General features: G+C 37.2%; 2 protein-coding genes across 3 annotated transcripts; both read right to left on the minus strand.

Annotated features, from left to right (window-relative positions):
* Nucleotides 1-1163: 1163 nt before the first annotated feature.
* Nucleotides 1164-11996, minus strand: LOC127786476 (uncharacterized). Of its 2 annotated transcripts, none has more exons than XM_052313896.1 (3): nt 11682-11993; nt 4212-4358; nt 1164-1567 (listed from the first exon to the last, which is right to left on the minus strand). In XM_052313896.1, the coding sequence occupies exons 1-3, from the start codon at nt 11922-11924 to the stop codon at nt 1424-1426; spliced, it is 534 nt and encodes a 177-aa protein (XP_052169856.1). In that variant the 5' UTR covers nt 11925-11993; the 3' UTR covers nt 1164-1423. The 2 variants fall into 2 exon arrangements, with proteins under 2 accessions (XP_052169856.1, XP_052169855.1); XM_052313895.1 differs by lacking the exon at nt 1164-1567 and adding an exon at nt 1602-2466 and having other exon boundaries at nt 11682-11996.
* A 2412-nt stretch (nt 11997-14408) lies between these two features.
* Nucleotides 14409-20246, minus strand: LOC127787365 (F-box protein At3g07870-like). Its single transcript, XM_052315372.1, has 2 exons — nt 18888-20246; nt 14409-14952 (listed from the first exon to the last, which is right to left on the minus strand). The coding sequence occupies exon 1, from the start codon at nt 20080-20082 to the stop codon at nt 18952-18954; it is 1131 nt and encodes a 376-aa protein (XP_052171332.1). The 5' UTR covers nt 20083-20246; the 3' UTR covers nt 14409-14952; nt 18888-18951.
* Between the last annotated feature and the right edge of the window lie 750 nt (nt 20247-20996).

Below are 20996 nucleotides of genomic sequence, written 5' to 3' on the forward strand. Positions count from 1 at the left end.
GGTATCAGATAACACTTATATTTTTAAACATTTAATGTATTTTTTATAACTTTTGATCACATTAGTTTTATTTTCCTATCTTCTCTTACACTAAATATAAAAGCCTCACTTTCCCTTTTTACAACGTTACTTACTATACCAGGAGAGAGAAAAAAATAGGAAAATAAAACTAAAGAGGAAAGCAATAGAAAAGGAAGACATGAGGAAAAGATGATAAATTTAACCTTTTATGTATTTTTTTTTTTACAATTGAGGTGTGTCAATTATTACTTAACTTTTTTAACTTTGGATTATTAACTTTTTTTATAGTTTTATATTTATATTTTCAAACAATTCATTGCTTGAGAAGAAACAAGTAGAACATCACAAATCATGCAATTTATGACTTGATTTTGATTGAATTAACTTCGTTATATGCCCTAATACTAAATATTTAGATTATTTAAGTTTATGATTAACAACAGTTACAATGAAGCAAGCCATTACAAAGCTGTTCCCAAAATATGAAAACTCATCCAAGTTATAATAAATTTCAAAATTAGACTACCTGAAAAAGTTCTCTATCAGGGCTATCGCAAAAATTAAAAACACGGTAAAAGGTTAGTAGTTTTTTTTTGGAAATTTACCCCAAAAATCCATAATTCACAGTTTTATTAGGCTTCAAAATGGAAAGAGAGAAGGGAGCCAGCCCTACATACAAGGTTATTTTGATAAATTAATCTTATACCTATACCTCAATTTTGTAATTGTTTCCACTTTAAATGAAGTTAATTGAGATTCAATGCGGAATCGTTTATATCCCTACCCAAAACAATCAAATGCTAGTCCAAACACTTGACTAAGATGGGAATTTACCAAGTACAATCAAATGCTAGTCATTGCCTATCTATAAATGAGTTATAGCAAAGGAAAGTGTGTTATAGGTAACCGACAGCCAACACAAAACTCATTTAGATTATACAATCAAGGGTAGGAATGAAAGAAATCAAGACTCCACACAGATTTGAAGTTCAGAAAATGCAATAAAAAAAAAAACACCATCATCTAGTGTCAAACATGGCCTAAAACGAATTATCGATTGGCTAAGAACCTTTCAAAAGCAAACGTTGAAGAAGCGGGAAAAGAAAGGAAAAATACGGAAAAAGAAAAGAAAAGATATTGGCTGAAATAATGTTTATCATGCCGTGTTATATGAAGTCAGGTGTGAGATATTGTAACATTTTGAATATGATGTTTTTAATAGTAGTCTTAACATAAAATGGTATGCACTACACAAGCCTCCGCAAACACTAATGTGGCTGCTAATTTGTTTTATGAGATAATAAAATGGTATTCGTGGCGATACCATAACGGGATTTCTGAAAAAAAGGATATTAATTTTAGCAAAACCCCTTGAGGAATTGTCATAAGCTGAAGGGAAACCTTACAAACTTGAAGCCGGCATGTTGTAGAAGGTAGCACGAGACGTAAAAGCTAGAACCCCCGAGTCCTTGTTTCTGAACTCCACTCCCACTACGGTCAAGTTTCTTCCACTTCTTATTACAGATGCATCGGCTTTCAATTCTGACTGTAAATTTAAAAAAATATCCCCATTTTGAAAAACAAACATTTTCTAACAAATGTAAAATAAATCAATGATGTCAACACTATAAATTTGGGCAAGCATTAAGTCGTGTGAGATCTAAATCAGAAACACAATTATCATAACTTGGATTGGCATGACTATGTAGTGTCATTCGTATTCTTCATCAAAGACAATGCCAGTGAGACAGTAGTACCCCCATAATGTTGCTTCATGATCAATAAATGAACAAACACCACCACCACCACAAACCTCAATCTTACTAGATGAGGTTGGATAAATAAGACTACTCTAGATTTCCAGTCATTTCTATCCAGAGTCAAATCGTCCAAAAATGAACAAAATTGAATGAAAATACTACTAGTTAGTTTGAAATCTTTGTAACTCAAGCAATAAATAAATCACTATTATTCTTCTTAACCACTCTCTCCCTGAACTTTGTATTTATGGCAACTAAGCTAATGACAAGAAGCTAATGTTTTATTTTAGTTCAGATCCAAGTTCCAATTTGGAGTAATTTCTTCAAAATTTGTCTCCCTCTCTAATATGGTCTTAATTCTAAGCTTGACTCTACTCAGGAGGACAACAAACTTTCACCGTGTCTCTAGTTGCTCATACCTGTACAAAATCTTGGGATATTTAATTTCAGTAAAAGAAAGGTATTCTGGCATAAGTGCCTTAATTGGAGTTACAGATTTACAATACTAAGTTCTTTTTTAAACAACCTAATTGACAGACATAAGAAAAACCAAGGGCGTGAAGCTACAAAGCACCAGCCTGTGACTAGTTTGCATCAACTCCTTTACCATATCAGTGCTCTGATTTTTCCTTTTTAGCGATGTAAAAGATTCCAATAGAGTATCAAGTGATACATGAACTGCACCCTGTTCAGATACATCTCGTTTGAGTATATGAAGCCAACAAAAACAAGCTATTCAAGCCCATCTCACCTACCATGGGAATAACACTAGCTTGAGCTCAGTTTGTCTTACCCACAAACTGCCTTAACTAGGTCCTAAGGTTAAATGTGCTTTCAGTTGTAGTTTTGTCAACTTTCAAGATAGTGAACCTTGGTAGCAATAGTAAAGTTGCTCCTTTTTGACTGGAAGGTCATAAGTTTGAGTTGTGAAAATAACATTTACGCAAAGCAATGGTAAGGCTGCATACAGGAACAACCATCCCCCCCCCCCCCCCCCCCCCCCTCTTCAAACACCAAACAAAACCCTCATAGCGTAGGGTGCCTCGTGCATTAGAGATGCCCTTTTGTCATGCTCCATATAGACTCAAGCTTGCTGTCTCCTACAAAGTGTCCAGGTTTTATAATACCTATAAGAATGCCAATAAGTTTGCCAAATATTAAGCCCAGCCTTTGGCTTTATTTATGTCAAGTTATCAGCATGACATGCTAAACCTAATGAATAAATTATTCGTTTTCAGCTTTTGTAAAGAACTATAATAGAGATGTAACTCAACTAAACAAACCTTCACACCGCCTATTCAAGTTTGATTCCATGGGCTCTCTTCCACCTCTTAGTCATATCAAGGAACATCTCCTTTAGGATTCTATAGGGTACCTTAAACAGTGAAGCCTCCATCTTAAGCCAATTCTATTTCAAGACAACAAAATCAACTTAATCCCTACCTATCCTCAATAGTGCCACCAATAATTCTCTGAAAGTCTCATCTTTATTGCATTGCCACTGTCCTCCTTATTTCCTGATTCTAACAATATTGCCCTCATTATCTGGTTAGTCAACATTTTATGCTTCATAGTTTGTACCACAGCTGGCCTTAAGCCTTTAATGTAATCAATATCAACAAATCATGGAGCACCCATGAAATCCTTCAATTCATCAGCAGACGGTAATACATGAAAAACCTAATCAGCCTCCCCTAATGGATAACTCCTTTGGGTAGAAAAAAGGATCACTTTTGTGTATCCCTTGGTCAATATCATAAGCAGCAATTGGGAAAAACAAATTAGTAACTTCAATTTTTAAATAACTATCTAAGGGTGTGGTTGACTCCTGCAATACTGTAAAAGATTGACAACCAGAAAGATCATGCTGAAGTAGTATCTGAATAATGTGTAACATAACATCTCAAGAATTAAAATGAGTAAACCAGATAGGTATAATCATATTTATCAAAATCCCAATACAGTTGTCCATTTTCATGGAATCAGTCCAAATTGCACATTGATCATTATTAGGTAGGATCTGACTTGAACCAATACAGGATGGTAGGATTGGCTCCTAGATAATCCTACTTACCCACATTTTAGGTAAGTTGTGACTTATTTACTATTGTTTTTGGTTCTAGACCTTGTGGCCCAAGAAAACATTGTCCAAATATTTAAAAAAAAAAAAAATGTGATCCCAGTGCATGAGATTCCCTGCTTTGCAAGATTTAGGGGAGAGTCATTTTTGTATTTAGCCCTTACCTTTGCTTTGCAAAAAGACTGTTTTCTTAAATCGAACTTATATCTTCAAATCGCAAAGGAAAAACCTTACTGTTGCTACCAAGGCTCACCACCTCCAACCATTGTACAACGAAATGTGAAAGTTTTGTCGGCCAAACTCATAAACTTATGATTAGAAGCATGAAAAGTAAAAATACAAGGACTCACATTGAGGGGAGCAGCAGAGAGATAGGATATGCTGAGTTCTCCAAGAAAAAGTTCCTTATCTCTGCCTACGACAGTTCTGGCACAAGCAATTGACAACCTCTCTGCCACAGACGCAACAGCCCCTCCATGCATCCCACCGTAAATATTCTGCAAAGCCCATTAACAAACATCAAACCTTCAATTTGGTTTCTGAGAATGGCATGGGAAACACAAGACAAAACTCATGAATGTAATGTGTATTGCTTGACAATCACGGAAAAAATGAAGTATTAGAAAGCATTTTCTAATGATTGGAAAAAATAAATTGTTACATTGTGAAATATCTGCAAAGAGGTCTGTGTGTTTGTGAGAGAGAGGTTGAAGTTACGATATAAACCCATTCCAAACTTCATATGACAGCCATAAACTTACCACTATTGACTGAAAGTCCTAGGTTATCTTGAAGGACAAAGCTGATTGTTTCATTATGTGGAGGATAAAGTCCTAGGTTATCTCATCCATCTCTAGTAATTCATTTTGAATAGAATGTTTTTTCAAACCAAAATCCTTGACAGAGCTAATTAACATTCTATGCAATCATTCAAGAGTAAGGCAGGGAGAGTACAAATGCGTATAGCACTGTACAGTAACATCAGCTTTTGCATTGTACGGTAACTCAGAATTTGGAGACTCATTTACTCTCCTTTTGAGGTATGATGGATGATGCCAACTTCAACAATAAATTTTTGGAGTCTTGGGGTTCGACCTGCTCAAATAGGAGACAGTCGCCAAGGTGAAAGACCTTTTTGAGATTTGGCAACTTAAGAACCTTGTCACTGCCCTTGGCAGAAACAATAGAATTTCCCTTGATTTGGTGAGATTCAAGGGATCGTAACAAGGAAATTTAGAGAGAGCAGAGGAAGAACAAAGAGAAAAGAGTGAGACGAGAGAGTGTAGAGGGAGAGAATCGAGTTGTTTTGTATTTGATTTTGCATAACCTCTCCCATAGAGTAGGGAGGGTAGATATACTCGCTTGGCATGGGTGCGGATGCAACAGATCATCCCCCTTTTGACAGTTACAACAACTTCTTTTGTCCTTTTTTATGGCCTCACACGGGGCCCTCCTATTCTAACAGAATTGACAACTGGAAATTAAGTATAGTAATTAAAATAAACGAATTACAACATAACAAGGAAAAATAAAGACTGAACATTAAGGCAAAAATTTAAAATAGCCATAGCGATGACAATTTCCCCTCCCTTAGAAACATTTCTTGTCCTCAAGAAATGCTAAAGAGACTTGCGGCCCTTGGAAAATGCTAGAGTAGGCTTGGTAGACATTCCTGGGTGTTGCCCTTGGTGTCCCCATGCTCCCATTTCACCAATACTTGGATGAGGGGAATCCCCTGATTGTATACAACTCTCCTGCCCATAATAGCTTTTGGCTCCATCTAGCTATCCTTCTCCTTAGGTAGTGTAGGTAGAGCTGGGTTGACTTGCTCAGTTGCGATTGACCTTTTCAAAAGGGACACATGAAAAATCGGATGTATGTGGGTGCCTTCGGGTAGTAGAGCCGGTAAGCTGCCTTACCTATTTTGTCTGTTATGATGAATGGACCAAAATACTTAGGACTTAACTTAGACACTGGTCCCTGACTAATGGTCTTTAAGTGTGGATACCTTAGCCTTAGATACACTTTTTCTCCCACCTCCAATTCTCGATCACTTCTCTTCTTGTCTGTGTATTGCTTCATTCAATTCTGAGCTGAGGCCAACTCCTGTTTTAATTATTGCAAAACTACCCTCCTTTGCTATAGGTATTCTTCCACTGACATTGTCGTAGTATGACCTCTTATGGCGAGTAATAGTGGGGGTTTGTATCCATATAGTGCCTCAAATTGGGACATTTTTAGGGATGTGTGGTAAGTAGAATTATACCATCATTGTGCCAAGGCTAACCACCTATGCTAGTTCTTGGGCTGCTGGATACACATGCACTTTAGGTAGGTTTCCGGAACTTGGTTAACCCTCTTAGTTTGTCCATCTGTTTGGGGGTGATAGGCCATTGACATGTTGAGCTTAATTCTCATAGATCCCATAAGCTCCTGCCAAAAATGACTTGTAAACACCTTGTCACGGTCTGATACAATGGTTCCCGGCACCCCATGCTATGACATTACCCTATCCATAAATGCCCTAACTACCTCCTAGGTTGTGTAAGGGTGAGCCAACCTTACAAACTCAGCAAACTTTGTGAACCTGTCCACCACAATCATAATACTGTCCTTCCTTTCTGACTTGGGTAGTCCTTCGGTAAAATCCATAGTCACACTAATCCAAGCTTGATCAGGTACTGGTAGGGGTTGTAGGAGATTGGGGTAAGCCACATTCTCATGCTTACACCTCTTGCATATGTCACATGCTAGCATGAAGTTCTTTACATCCGTTCTCATCTTGGGCCAATAGAATAACTGTTTAACCTTGAGGTAGATGTTTTGGATACCCGAATGTCCGCCCACTGGTGATTCATGCAAGGACTATAAGATTTTTTGCTTAAGGCCCCCTTTACCCCCTATGACAATCCTGCCTTTGAACCTCAACATCCCCTCTGTTAGAGTGTAACCTCTAGCCCTGTTACGCTCCACCACTAGTCTTTCTAGTAGCTCCCTTATCTGTTCATCGTTAGCATAACAATCAATAACCTCCAGACACCACTCAGGCACCATAGTAGTAATGGCTGCCACACTACATTCCTCTTGGCACCTTGATAATGCATTTGCAACTACATTTTTCTTACCTCACTTATACTGTATTGGATAATCAAGTCCCATCAACTTGGCCATACCCGTTTTTTGCAACTGAGTTTGTAACTTCTGTTGTAGTAAAAACTTTAGACTTTCATGATTTGTTTTAATGATAAATCTACCTTCTTCTAAATGATGCCGCCACTTCTCCACAGCCATTAACACTGTTAGGAATTCTTTCTCATGATGCTCAACCCCAAGTGCCTTGTACTTAAGGCCTGGATCAAGAATGCCAGTGGCTTCGCTTTTTGCACTAGGACTGCCCCTATGCCTACCCCACAAGCGTCAGTCTCCAATACAAAGGGTTCACTGAAGTCTGGCAATCCTAAGGTTGGCACTGCACTCATTGCTTCCTTAAGCTTTTGAAAAGCTTCTTCGGCCTCTTTACCCCATTTGAAGTTTCCCTTCTTCAAGAGATCAGTTAATGGCCTGCTTATAACCCTATACCCCTTAACAAATCTCCTATAATAGCCGGTTAGGCCCAGGAACCCCCTCAAAGCCTTCAAGGTTGTGGGTTTGGGCCAAGTGACCATGGCTTCCACTTTCCTTGGGTCTGTCCTAACCCCATCTCCTGATATTAAGTGATCCAAATATTCTACTTGACCTTGACCAAAGGAACACTTAGACCTTTTGATGAAAACTTGGTTAGATTTGAGGACCTTTTAGGGTGGTTCTCAAGTGGGTTAAATGTTGATCCAGGGTTGGGCTATAAACAAGAATGTCATCGAAGAATACTAGTATGGACTTTCTCAAATAAGGCTCAAATATTTGGTTTATAAGTGACTAGAAAGTGGTCATAAGTGACTAGAAAGTGGTTGGATCATTGGTGAGTCCAAAGGGCATTATCAAAAATGTCCATGATGGGCTCTAAAAGCAGTTTTATGGACATCTTCGGTTTTCATTTTGATTTGATGATAGCCTGATCTAAGGTCTAGCTTGAAAAAAATAGTGGCATTATGTAGCTCATCCATTAGGTCTTCTATCAAGGGTATAGGAAATTTGTCTTTTATAGTTAGGGCGTTTAGTTGTCGATAATCCGCACAAAAACGTCAGAAACCATCCTTCTGTTTTACTAGAAGGATGAATGAGGCAAAAGGGTTGTGGCTAGGTCTTATGAAGGATTGGTTTAACATCTCCCTCACCATTCTTTCAATTTTTGTTTTCTGAGTGGGAGAATATCAATAGGCCCTAATGTTCATGGGTTTAGAATTGGGCTTAAGGTTGATAGAATGGTCTACATTTCGAGTGGGAGGTAAGGTGTCAGGCTCAGCAAATAAGTCCTCAAATTCCACCAGCAATTTATCAATAAGGTAATTAGAGTGTACCTGGCCAATATTCCCTTGTCAGTTGTTGATTAACAAGGTTAGTTCCCCAAACATCATCTTCTTGGGTCCCTCTTCCACTGCCACAATCGAAAACAATTGAGTCAGCTTGCTCCATTTGCTTCTAATGACTCTATGTAGCCTCTTCCTTGTTATCATCTTACATGTACCAGTTTCTCTTCCCCCTTTTAGTGTCATCCTTTTCCCTCATTTTTTGAAGGACACTTCTATCCGATTAAAGTCAAAATTTATGGGACTTACCCCTTTCATCCAATCAACCCCTAGGACCACGTCACATCCTCCCAATTGTAACAGTCTAAGATCTGCTTCCAATTCCTCTCCTTGCATCTCCCAATTGAATCCGTGGTAAGCCGAATTACTCAGTACCCTTCCCCTATTAGCTACTATCACACTTAGGGGTTGAGCGTCCAAGAGTGGACACTTCAATCTTCTAGCAGTGCCTTCATCAAAGAAGCTATGAGTGCTTCCACTATCTATCAAAATCATTAAGCTCTTGTCCTTTACCTTCCCCTCTATTTTGATTATTTTGTTGTTGGTCACTCCTTTCAACACATGGAGTGAGATTTCTCCATTGTCTTCATCTCCAGACTCCTCAGTTCCTTCTCCTCCTCCTTCCATTCCTTGCCCTGAGTCTCCCTCCAATAGGAGAATTTGGGGCCTATATTGATGGCCCGAGAAATATTTATCCCCACATCTAAAACACAAGTCGGGCTACCTCCTCTGATCATTGAATTTCCCACTTGAGTGGGGTACCCGTGTTGCCCCCAACCCAATCATGGTTGAATCCCTTCCCCCCTTGATGGGAGGTTACCATTGTCATAGCCTTATTCTATTGCCTCTGCTTCTTCATCAAAGCCTCAACTACCATCTCTTGTAGTCTAGCATTCTCCACTGTTTGTTCAACTGTTCGAGGCCTGATCATCTTAACCATAGGCCTTAGGTCATCACTTAAGCCATTCAAGAAGTTAGACACGAAATAGGCCTCAGAGAGATGAGGGTCTTGGCTACTCATGAGAGATCTAAGCTCCTCAAATCTCTTTAAGTAGGTTTTTAATTCTCCCACCTACCTTAGTTTATTAAACTCTTCAACAATATCTGACATACTTCTTTCCCCAAACTTTTCGCTTAGTTTCTCAACAAATTCTCCCCAAGTGGGATGATCCCTTGATACCAAGCATCTACTACATCATCAAAATAGGTTGTCGCTAAGGATATTCTTCTCCCTTCCAGGATGTCATACCATTCGAACATCCTCACTTCTTTACCCACCAACGTGGGTTATCTCCTCCGAAGATAAGGATCTCCATCCTAGGCATGGGAAACCCCGATTGTTGATGATGGCCCTACTCTCCATGGCCCCTATCCAGCATTGTTTCTACCTCCTCATCCTGTCCCCCTCCAATGCCGAGAGTTTCAGGCCTACGAATTGTTCTATTGTTTCGTAAGAGAGGCTCTGTTCTATCTCTAGGAGGAAATTCAAGGGCCATACTCACCGAGCTTTGGCGTGTGAACATTAACATGAATTGTTGAAGTTGCGCTCCTAACTCCTCCCTCATTTGCGTCATCTCCTCCCACATTTGTACTAGCGTCCCATCCAACCTTCTTTCCAACACCCCTATGGAGCCTTCCATCTTATGGTCGATTGCCACGATTGCCTCATCGTTACATCCATTCCCTAGCTCCAACTGATTGACTCGCCTCTAGACTTTGAACATGGAAGAGCTGAATTGTTGCAACTAGGATTCCATGTTCTTCATGCGGGTTCCTTCTGCCATGAACTTCCAATAATCTTTGGCCGAAATCGAGCCCTGATACCAAATTGTCACTGCCCTTGGCAGAAACAATAGAGTTTCCCTTGATTTGGTGAGATTCAAGGGATCATAACAGGGAAATTTAGAGAGAAGAGTGAGACGAGAGAGTGTAGAGGGAGAGAATCGAGTTGTTTTGTCTTTGATTTTGCATAACCTCTCCCATAGAGTAGGGAGGCTACATATACTCGCTTGGCATGGGTGTGGATGCAGCAGATCATCCCCCTCGGTTACAACAACTTCTTTTGTCCTTTCCTATGGCCTCACACGTGGCCCTCCTATTCTAACAGAATTGACAACTGGAAATTAAGTACAATAATTAAAATAAAGGAATTACAGCATAGCGCAGAAAAATAAAGACTGAACATTAAGGTAAAAATTTAAAATAGCCATAGCCGTGACAAACCTAAGGGCCTTTAAGGGTGCTGAGCAATTTTGTCATCCAAAGGGGACTATTTTTATTTTCTTTTTTGTGTAGCTTAGGACTTAGGTTGTGTCCTGTTTATGTTTTGCTAATGACATTTCTTTGTATGTAGTTTGCTTGAGTTGCTTACAAAAGAGGTCTGTTTTTTAATGCATTATTAGATATCAAGAGAACTAACCCAAAAAAAGAAGTAAATAGATGAAAAAAACAAAGTTAATCCACCTTCTGATTTCTCATACAACAGTTAGTATCAACAAATGACATTCATTTGCAAGCAAAATAAATCAACATAAATGAATGCTGAGTCTTACAGTCCAATAATTTAGGAGCTCCCTCTCATTTTCTCTGTTTTTTTTTTACCCTCAACTTTCTCATCAATCCATTCAATGAGAGAAGATATAAATGAATATTGGTTATCCTTGTTTACAGTTTTTTGGCTATCAAATACGGTCAGATAACATAAAAACGTTGAAGTCCACATTCTTTAAACCTTCACCGTTCCCACTAATCAAAGTGGAGATAAGTCCAAAATTCTGTTCACAATCCTTTCCTGCATTTTCTCAGCAAACCAAGCAGACAGAATCTTCGGAGAAACAAGGAAGGAAAAGCAGGTACTGCAGTGGTGAGCCAAGAAGTCGCTAGATATCAAAATTTCCCATCTTCAGTTCGTTTCCTTCCTTCAGTTTTCACATCACCCCAGCTAGAAAGGTCAAAGGTTTTTTATCATCGATCGCGAAAATTAATGTTTGACAATCTAGGCCAACCAAACAAAACACGATATAACACATAGAAGAAACCCTATCTTATGCTATGTTTGGAATGAGGATTTCTCAATGGAAAAGAACATGGCAGCACACAGAAAAAGAAAAAATTATCCATACGCATGTGATTTTTAAGGAACAATCAAATTCAACAATAATCTGTTTCAAATCTTTCCAATCATTTTCTCAGCCAACCAAAAGAACAAATAAACCTAACTCCAGTTCTTTCACATCACTAATCGAGGCAAAGAAAACTCAAATTTCAGATTGCACAAAACCTATCCAGCATGTTCTCGGTGAGCGAACAGACGAAGAAGGTAGAAATTATGGAACCCGGAGTGCAAGGGTGTACCGTAGAGGGAGGCTTGACAGAAACGAGGCACGACAGCCGGCCGCGCTCGATGGAATCGACCTTGAGAAGACCTCGAACGAAATTGGAGAGGCTTATTGCCTCAACTTGCTGAGGGACGGTGGCGGAGGGTCCGCAATTCTCAAAGAAACGCACCGTTGCAGAAACATGCTCTGAATTCATGCCCTCACCGACGGTGATGGCGATGGCGGCGGCGGAGGAAGTGACAGACGCCTTCTCCGCCATTCCTTCCCGTAGTATTACGATCTCTTTGCTCTGTCAACCGGCCAGGGCTCTCTATTCTTCTCGCATGCGTTTGGTTACGCGTTTTATAGTGACTCCATCCAAATATTATTATTTTTTGGTCCAAAGGGCATTTTAGTCTTTTTGTTTTATTATATCAAATTGACTCATTTTTTAAAAGTGTAAGTAGGTCTTATAAATTTAACTCCTTAAATTATTAAAAAATATAATATTTAATTTTTCATCTAATTTATATTTATTATTTTTAATTTAAAAATTAACGATTACGAAACATGCCAAGTCACATGTTATTCAAAACACGTGGCATTTTTTTAAAGACTTTATATATTCAAAACTTTCAAAACTATTAAAAGAGATGATGTTTCGCCTCTCATCAAATTTATGCTTATTATTTATCTTTAAATTATTTTTAATTTCAAAATTAATTAAAATCTATTAGATATTATCGTTAACTAATATTTTAGGTCATTTTTAGTTTAAAAGTAAACTAAAGCTTATTGTTCGAAATAAAAAATCGACGTATGCCCATTCTAGAAATACTTATTTTTTTGGCTTAAACAGAGTGATTAATATATAATTATATCTATAACTATACTTATTCCCAAAAATTGATGTGTTGTTGAACTTTTGGTGCAAGAATCATTAAATTTTTTTTTTTTTACATTTAGTTACGAATTTTTTGGTAAAATATGTCCAAATGATTTAAATGAGAACACTATTATAAACTAGTTCATTTTCCCAGCTCCCCAGGAATTATAGATAATGTATTAAATTAAAAGAAAATTTTAAATTATGGTTAAGTCTAATTTTCATTAAATTTAGTTTCACATTTATTTAATTTTTGTATAAAACATAGGTCCAATTTGGCAATGACCACAAACACATTCGATCAAACTAGCTCACTTAGAGTCGAATTCAAGAAGTTGAAACTTTAATAAAATTAAATAATTTTTGGATATGATGTACCTTATCAATAATTTTGTATTTGTTTGATTAATTCGGTTTAATTTTTGACACAGGTTTAATTATTTCAATTTCAACATTTCGATTGATTCGTTTACTCACCCTTATTTGGAGCAAAACCACGAATAGTCAACTTTGTAGAAAAGGTCAAAATATGTCTTATATTTATACATAAGTTCATCTTATAAATTTTCTAGTTATCGTAAAATATTCATAAATTTTGATGATAATTTTGAAAAGGATAAAAAGTCCCTAGAAGTGAATAAAAACATAAATAACTACAAATAATTTGTGACGAGGTAATGATACCGATGCATCATTGGATGTGTATCGCCATGTTCTTAAAAGATTGATTGTAGTTATTTATGCTCTTAATCACCGCGAGAAATTTGTTTCCTTTTCAAAATTTCAACTTTTAACTCCCCCAAACATATGATATATCTTAATTAACAATTATTTTTAGAGATTGTTTATAGTTATTGTGTTAAAACATTCACAAGGTGTTGAACATAAGGCACTCGAGATGGAGACATGATATTTAAAAAAAAAAAGTAAGACACAATACGGTTAAGATATATTAATTAATATTTTTTATATTTTTAAAACATAATAAAATATCAAAATATTCAAAATTATATTCCGAACCCACATATATCCATTTAAAATTAATTACCCAACATTTCATATGAATAATTCTAATCTACTAAAAATAAATTCAAAACTCAAAATTGAAAACTGAAATAAGAAGATAACACTACCTTAATTTTCCTAATAGAAGGGTTCCGTAGAAACAAATCAATTGCACAGAGCTCTGAAGACTAAGCAATTAACCACAAACAAGTGTGATTGATGTTGTAATCCTACCAAGGGGTTATGAATCCTAGGTTCCTAATTACAGACCACCATGAATTTGAAACAAACCTTAATTGCAACAAAGACTTCATAAGCAACCTCCTGAAGGTTTCAGCCAGCACTTCTTAAGATAGATAAGCTTCTATCTTCTTTTTAATATGTATAAAAAATTTATATCTTAAATCTGAGACTTTAGGGTTCTAATAGAGGCTGCAACTCTACAGGGATTTGAAATGTCTTTGGAATGAAATGTTAACAAGCGGGTGTGTGCTATACAAAGGGGGAGGGAGAGAGAGAGAGAGAGAGAAAGAAAAAAGACATTTGTGAGAGAAGGAATTTAGGGTTGTAGGGTTCAGGAATAAATGGTAGACTTTTGGGGGGCGGTGAAGGAATTTGGCACTTTACGGTTCTAATATGGATTGACTGGGATTTGAAGATTATTTGGAATGAAAAATCAACATTTAACATAGAGAGAGAGAGAGAGATTTGGGGTTTTAGGGTTTCAATATAAATCACAATATTATTGGAATTTAAAAATTATTTGACAAAAAAAAACAAACGATGAAAAACCCTAAACCAAAGCAATGGGAATGATCTCGCTAGTTACATTCAAGTTCAAGCTAATGCTTTTGTGCATAAATTACACCAAAGGAATCTATCCAACTCGTGTGCGCGATTTATAAGCTATAGTGCACACCTAAATGATAGTAACTGTGAATTTTCGTCACAACAACACAAAAAGAAAGAAGTCTTAAAGAAAGGGTCTATCAACTGATGAACCCTAAACCCTAAATCGTAATCTTTTTCCTTCTCCAAGCTAAAATTTTCCAAGAATTTGATTCACACACACACACTAGAAATGAATGAATTGCGTTCACATTGAGCTCATGCCAAGTAAAAAAGGTACCAGGCAAGGCAAACCATCCTTGCCTACACCTAGGACTAAAATGAACAAATTATGAAGCAAAACACCATCTACCAAAGTTGATACTGAAAAGAAAAGTATATGTATAGATACAACCTGAACCTGTTTCTAGTTTCCTCCACAAAGTAATTTCATTGTGATGATGGATGGATTATTTTCAACCCCTATATCGACCATATACACTCAACATCACAGAAGCCTCAATACTTACTGTTCGGGAGTCTCCAGCAAACTTCCAGGATATAGAAACATACCAAATGTACAGGTTACCTGCAAACAGAAGAAGGGAATAGTAAGGCTGGATTTTGGCAATATGGTTCAGAAAAAGAAAAAAGTCGAAAATAACTTTCAGTTTTAGAACAGCTGCAACTTGTGACAAAGAAACTTGCAGCACTATAGAAGTGTGGAGTGTACTGTGTCACTGTCATGAAAGTTACAGAGCACCCAAACATCCAGTTAAAACTTAAAATGTAAATCCACAGGGAAGGTTTGCTTAGAGCATTAGGAATAGGACCCAAAGTGAACATAGTTAGGTTATGTCTATTGAAACCTGTTCACTTGTTCCAAATTCCAATATAGGGAACTGCTTGCCCCAAAGAGACTCAAATCTTTCAAAATTGTTCCAAAGCAATTATAGGTTCTGAATTGTGATACAAAAGTATCCAATTCTTGAAAATTGGAACCTTGTATGCTCAACATAATGTATCACACTCTCAATGGTTCTCTCATGGTACGAAGTACCCGGACAATGATAAACTTCTAAGCAGCAACATTGAATAGTAACATGATGATCAGGATCATTCCACAAGCAGATAATCATGCAGGAAATTTCATTGGCCCATCCAAGGATACGCCATGAGTGTCAATTCAGTTTTCCTCCCTCCCTCTTTATGTCATCAGAATTATCTAAGAATAATGTAGTTGCATGTTTACTAGTTTTCAGCAAAAGCTGTTAACACACATTATCTGCTATTTATTTTGTATATTATTGTTACTGTCACTAATTGTTTAGATGTGTGCATAATCACCAATCAGATAGTAATTGTAGCTATCTTGTTAACTCTTTAAGGTGGTCTCCTTTTGAGGCATTATATGGCAAGCCTCCTCCTTTCATTCCAGATTATAGCCGACTCTACCAGTGTGGAAGCTGTTGATCAAAGCTTGCAGCAGCCACAAGATCTTCTAGTACAGTTAAAACAAAATATTTTACAAGCTCAAAACCAAATGAAGCTCCGGCCTCCAAACTGACAAACATAGAAGGGAAGCACATTTTACAATTGGCAATCGGGTATGGATGAAGTTGCAGCCCTAAACACAGCACCCAGTGGCTCACCAATCCAGCTATAAACTTAATCCCAAGTTTTATGGCACTTATCAAGTTCTAAGAAAGGTTGGTAATGCAGCATGTAAGTTGGATTTACCTCCAGATTCTAAGATACACCCTGTTCCCATGTATCCTTACAAAAGCCACTCAAAGGATCCTCTCTGATTGCTGCCATACTCCTCCCTCCCACTGATGGCTCCTCCCTCCCACTGATGGTCACGACAAGAAACCTCTTCTCAAACCAGTGGCTGTCCTAACCACTGTAGTGCATTGACTGGAGGTAAGGAAAGAAAACAGATTGTAGTTCAATGGGAAAGTTTACCATTGGAGGAAGCCACCTGGGAAGATCTCAGCAATTACAAGGCTTACACAATTATACATACAGTTCTTACTGATATTGACAGTGATCATCTTTCACTAGTTGATTGGGCTAGGATGGAGAAAAGAGATGGCAATTAAGAAAAAGAAGGAAAGCAAGGAAGGAGAGTTAACTGGAAGGGAGAATCAGAGTGAGAAATGGGCTTCCAATGCCTTTGTTTCACTAATACACCAGTATTTATACAATGCACAGTTTCCTGCCACTTATTTGAGTTGCTACCTATCAACTCTTCTGCACATCTGTAACTTGTTTACAACTGATGACTATAATAGCTACTTCTATTTTCAATTGTCCAGTCCCCTTGACTGTTTGGCTCAGATATCTAAGAGGCCTCTGAGACTCTTTCTGCCTTTGGTCTCCTCTCCCCCCCCCCCCCCCCCCCCCCCCCGCGGCTATTGTATCAGAATATTTTGGAAACTCATTGTTGCGCTCCACAATATAAATTCTGGACTGCAATAATCATGAGGCTTGCTATTCCCCCAAGACATTGGAGTATAAAAAAACTAGAGACCATAGAAAATAATGAGAATAGTGATTTGTACTTGGAGATCTAGCAATAGTTGCATTTTTTGGATCATCTTTCAGAAGTGGCTCATGGAGACTTTTATCCACTAATTCTGCACATGCCCCAGGATAAATGAGGGATAAATCCAACGATGCATTTTTTTCATTATGTTCTTAAAGATCGTTTGTAGTTATTTATGTCCTCAAACACTGCCAGGGACTTTCCTACTTTTCAAAATTTCTCTTTAACATCTCCAAAACACGTGATATACTTCAATTAACAGTTACTTTTAAAGATTGTTTGTAGTTATTTTGTTGAAGCATTCAAAGGGAACAAATTCAAGTATTGAGCTTAAAAACAAACAAAAAGGGTTTTATATTTCCCATCCGATTCCCAATAATTAGAAGAAAATTTATTTGGATTATCAAACCCACAATAAACATTTAAAATGTACTGATCATAATTTTCTCCTAAAGCCTAAGCCAACAATTTAACTGTCATTAGCCAAACGTGAAGCAATCTAATCCGGATGAGATGCTTTGTCCAATTATATGAAACATGGAAAAAGAGCAAACCCCTCAAAAGATCTCCTATCAAAACTAAGGCATGGGAAGGTAAAACAAGACAAACCCACAAATCTATAACAACAATATTCAAGCTTTAACCCTACCAGGTGCAGTCAGCTAAATGAATTCTTGCTTGCCAATCATTTTTATCTATAGGCAAAAGGACACATAGGGAAGCCACTTCACTATTGAAGCCAAGTTTTGATCCTGGGACCTATGGGTTATGGGCCCACCAAGCTTCCCTTGCACCAATCTAAAAATCTATAGCAAGAAATTAAAAAGAAAAAATGCATGATGGTACCTATCAAACCAGTGAACCACTACTATTGTAATACCCCGAGAGTCCAAGGTCAAGTCCAAGAAGGAACTTTAGAGAAGTTAGTATATATATCGAGGATAGTAAGAAATGAAACAACACTATCTGTATACCTTTTGGACTGAATGTGGATAAAGAATTCCTAGCTTAAGTGTACTTGAGCTAGGGTAGCTCAATGATGGGTGACCCCTGGGAAGTTCGCGTAGACCCATCAGGGTAAGTTGATCTGATCCTTCCTATCGCTCGATGCGGGATGTTACAGGTGGTATCAAAGATGACCCTTGGAGAAGGTGGTTCGATGAGGGCGGGGAGTGGCGCCGGGGCATGAGGGCCTGAACAAAAAGCGCCTCCTGGTAGGCGTCTAGGATGGCAGCCCCCAAAGAGGAGAAGATTTGGGACCAGTTGCAAGGTCATATGACGATGACGTCATGAACTTAAGGGAAGGAGAATGTAATACCCCGAGAGCCCAAGGTCAGGTCCAAGAAGGGAGCATAGAAAAGTTAGTATATATATCGAGAATAGAAAGGAATGAAACAACACCAGTTGAATATCTTTTGGGCTGAATGTGGATAAAAAACTCCCAGGTTAAGCGTGTTTGAGTTAGGATAGCTTAAGGATGGGTGATCTCTAGGAAGTTCGCGTAGGCCATCAGGGTAAGTTGATCCGGTTTTTCCTATTGCTCGATGCGGGATGTTACAACTATTGATATCAACTTTTACAAGGTTAACATTAACCATAGACACCATGCTGAAAAAACAAAAAAAAAGGACATTCAATGCATAACAAAACCATTCAATGCATATTCGTTATACAAACTCCAAACTGTGAGATGGAGAGCTTTTAGACTTTTCCAATTTTCCTGTAGGCACACATTTTATATACCATCTCTTCTCTAAAATCAGTCAACCAAAGATGCTAAAGTACTAATTAGGATTTATGGATTATTAAAGGATATGAGTAAGGTAATAACAATCAAAACCATATCCCCTTGCAATAGACCAATTCCCTACAGCAAGTCAATGCAGGCAGGGTGGCATTAAAAGAAGTACCATGATAAATTCTCAGTCTTTTGATGCTCAAAAGACTGTCAAACATTAAGAAAATATGCATATTACCTCAAGCATTCTGGATCATTGACAGTGTGCGATTTCACATCATCCTCTCCAACCAAACCAGGGACTAATCATAACCCAATATTCCATTAGCTCTGTCAAATAAAATTAGGCTTTCAATGTAAGTATTAGCATACAATGAACAGGTTGTGGTCCTACGAAGTCCAAGATCCTTAACTTCTCCATCATCTGGGTCATAAGAAACGAGTTTGTCATCACTTGTTACCACTAAAAGTTCACCATTCTTCCTGGATCCTAATACTGCGCTCACTCCTTGCAACAATTCTACATTGAAAAGTTTAGTCCAAGAATTATCCATGCCATACTTCTGCATCACCCAAACACTACAACATCTATTGGAAGAAGAACTTCGATGGTAGTGGAACAAAGAAAGCAATTCCCCACATGCTGCAATAGACATAGCCACCGGACACTCATGGACCAATGTACTTGGCAACCTCATCTCCTTAAAGACCTCATCACTCAAATCAAAAGCCAAAATAAAACTACCTAAGCCAGCGATCTTAGTCACATGGGATGCAATCCAGTGCACAGCACCATTCACATTAGCCTGCAATGAACAGTTATACATCTGGTATGGAGGGATAACAGCACTTATGCCCCTCCAAGTACCAGTACTCAGCTCATAAAGCTCAACCTCGGGCGGAACCTTATTCAACCCATTTCTTCCTTGAAGATAAACAATTCTCACCACCTTGTAATCATTACTTTTGGAATCAAACCCAAATCCCAAAACGAGCATACACGCACCGTGGGATTTGAAAGTGATTCCAGGCGTTGGAAGGGTCACAATTTTCCTAATAGAAGGGTTCCATAGAAACAAATCATTCGAATAGAAAACCAAATTATATCCCACGCAAACCAACCCATTGCAAGAACCCACAATCCGATAGTAACTGTTAGGCATCCTAAAAGGGAATTCAACTTCCGAATGCAATTCAAACGCGTCATTGTCGTAGTGTAGAGCATAACGCTCCGAAGGGTAGTAACAAACCAACATCCGAGTGTTGTTGACGCTGTAATTCATGTGAAGGGTTATGAATTCCCGGCTGCTGATTAGAGAGCACCATGATTTCGAAACAGACCTTAAGCGCAGCAAAGATTTCACGGGCAGTCTCTTGAAGATTTCAACCAGCAATTCTTGAGGCAAATAGGTTTCTGCCATCGTCTTCTTCATCTGTATAAAAAGATGTATATTCTGAATATGGGGCTTTAGGGTTCCACGGAGATCGCAACCCTACTGCGTCATGGAAACTATTTATCACAGTTTCTTCTTCTAATTCATCGTCCACGCTGTGACAATTTTGAACTGAGAGAGACACGATTTTGATGCTGTGTACTATGGTGGAACTAAAGTGATGTACTTAGTCTTTTCGATGGTAATTATTATTATAGCTAAAATAAAATATTTTTTAACAAGGAAGGGGTCTCATAGTCAAAGAAAAGTTATAATACTCGTTACATGTGATGCACGAAAATATTTTTAAAATGTTATATTAACATTTTTATAACGTTTTTTATATCAAAATATTAAAAAAAAATTGAGTTGTTTCTATAATTTTTAAAATATTTTAAAGTCATTATATAATATTAAAAAAATATCGAATAAAAATACATTTCTCTCTACAAAGATTTCTGTCTTTGACTATAAATTTTTAATTTTTATCAAAATTTATTTTGAGAATTTGTTTAAATACATTATAAAATTTATATTTATTTTTAAATTAAATAATTATTTTTATAATATTTTATATTAAAAATTATATTTATAAAAAAATCCTTATACTTTTTTTACATATATCTAGACATACTCGTTTCTTACCTTTTTGAAAAATATCATTTTCTCATTTTTATTTCATATGATACTCGTTTTATGTTTTCATTTTCATATAATCTAACTTGTTATCAAGCAAAAATAATAATGTACAAGTGATTCTTGTGTAAGATGTAGAAAAAAATGCACTTAATAGTTGAAATTTGTTATTTTTTTAATTTTTAAACAAAATTGAGTTTGGATGTAGTTGATAAAATTAATTTTTAATTTTTTTAAGAAAAATATATAAAAAGAAATTTTGATAGATATATAATACT

Source organism: Diospyros lotus, chromosome 12 (assembly GCF_014633365.1).
Source record: "Diospyros lotus cultivar Yz01 chromosome 12, ASM1463336v1, whole genome shotgun sequence".
NCBI lineage: Eukaryota > Viridiplantae > Streptophyta > Magnoliopsida > Ericales > Ebenaceae > Diospyros > Diospyros lotus.

Excerpts from the sequence above, each read along its gene's own strand:
- LOC127786476 (XM_052313895.1), bottom strand. The coding sequence starts at position 11,924 with ATGGCGGAGAAGGCGTCTGTCACTTCCTCCGCCGCCGCCATCGCCATC. Across the intron at positions 4,359-11,681 it reads CTGTCAAGCCTCCCTCTACG|AATATTTACGGTGGGATGCA; the intron begins GTACACCCTTGC and ends TGGGCTTTGCAG. Across the intron at positions 2,467-4,211 it reads TCTCTGCTGCTCCCCTCAAT|GGTGCAGTTCATGTATCACT; the intron begins GTGAGTCCTTGT and ends GTATCTGAACAG.
- LOC127787365 (XM_052315372.1), bottom strand. The coding sequence starts at position 20,082 with ATGAAGAAGACGATGGCAGAAACCTATTTGCCTCAAGAATTGCTGGTT.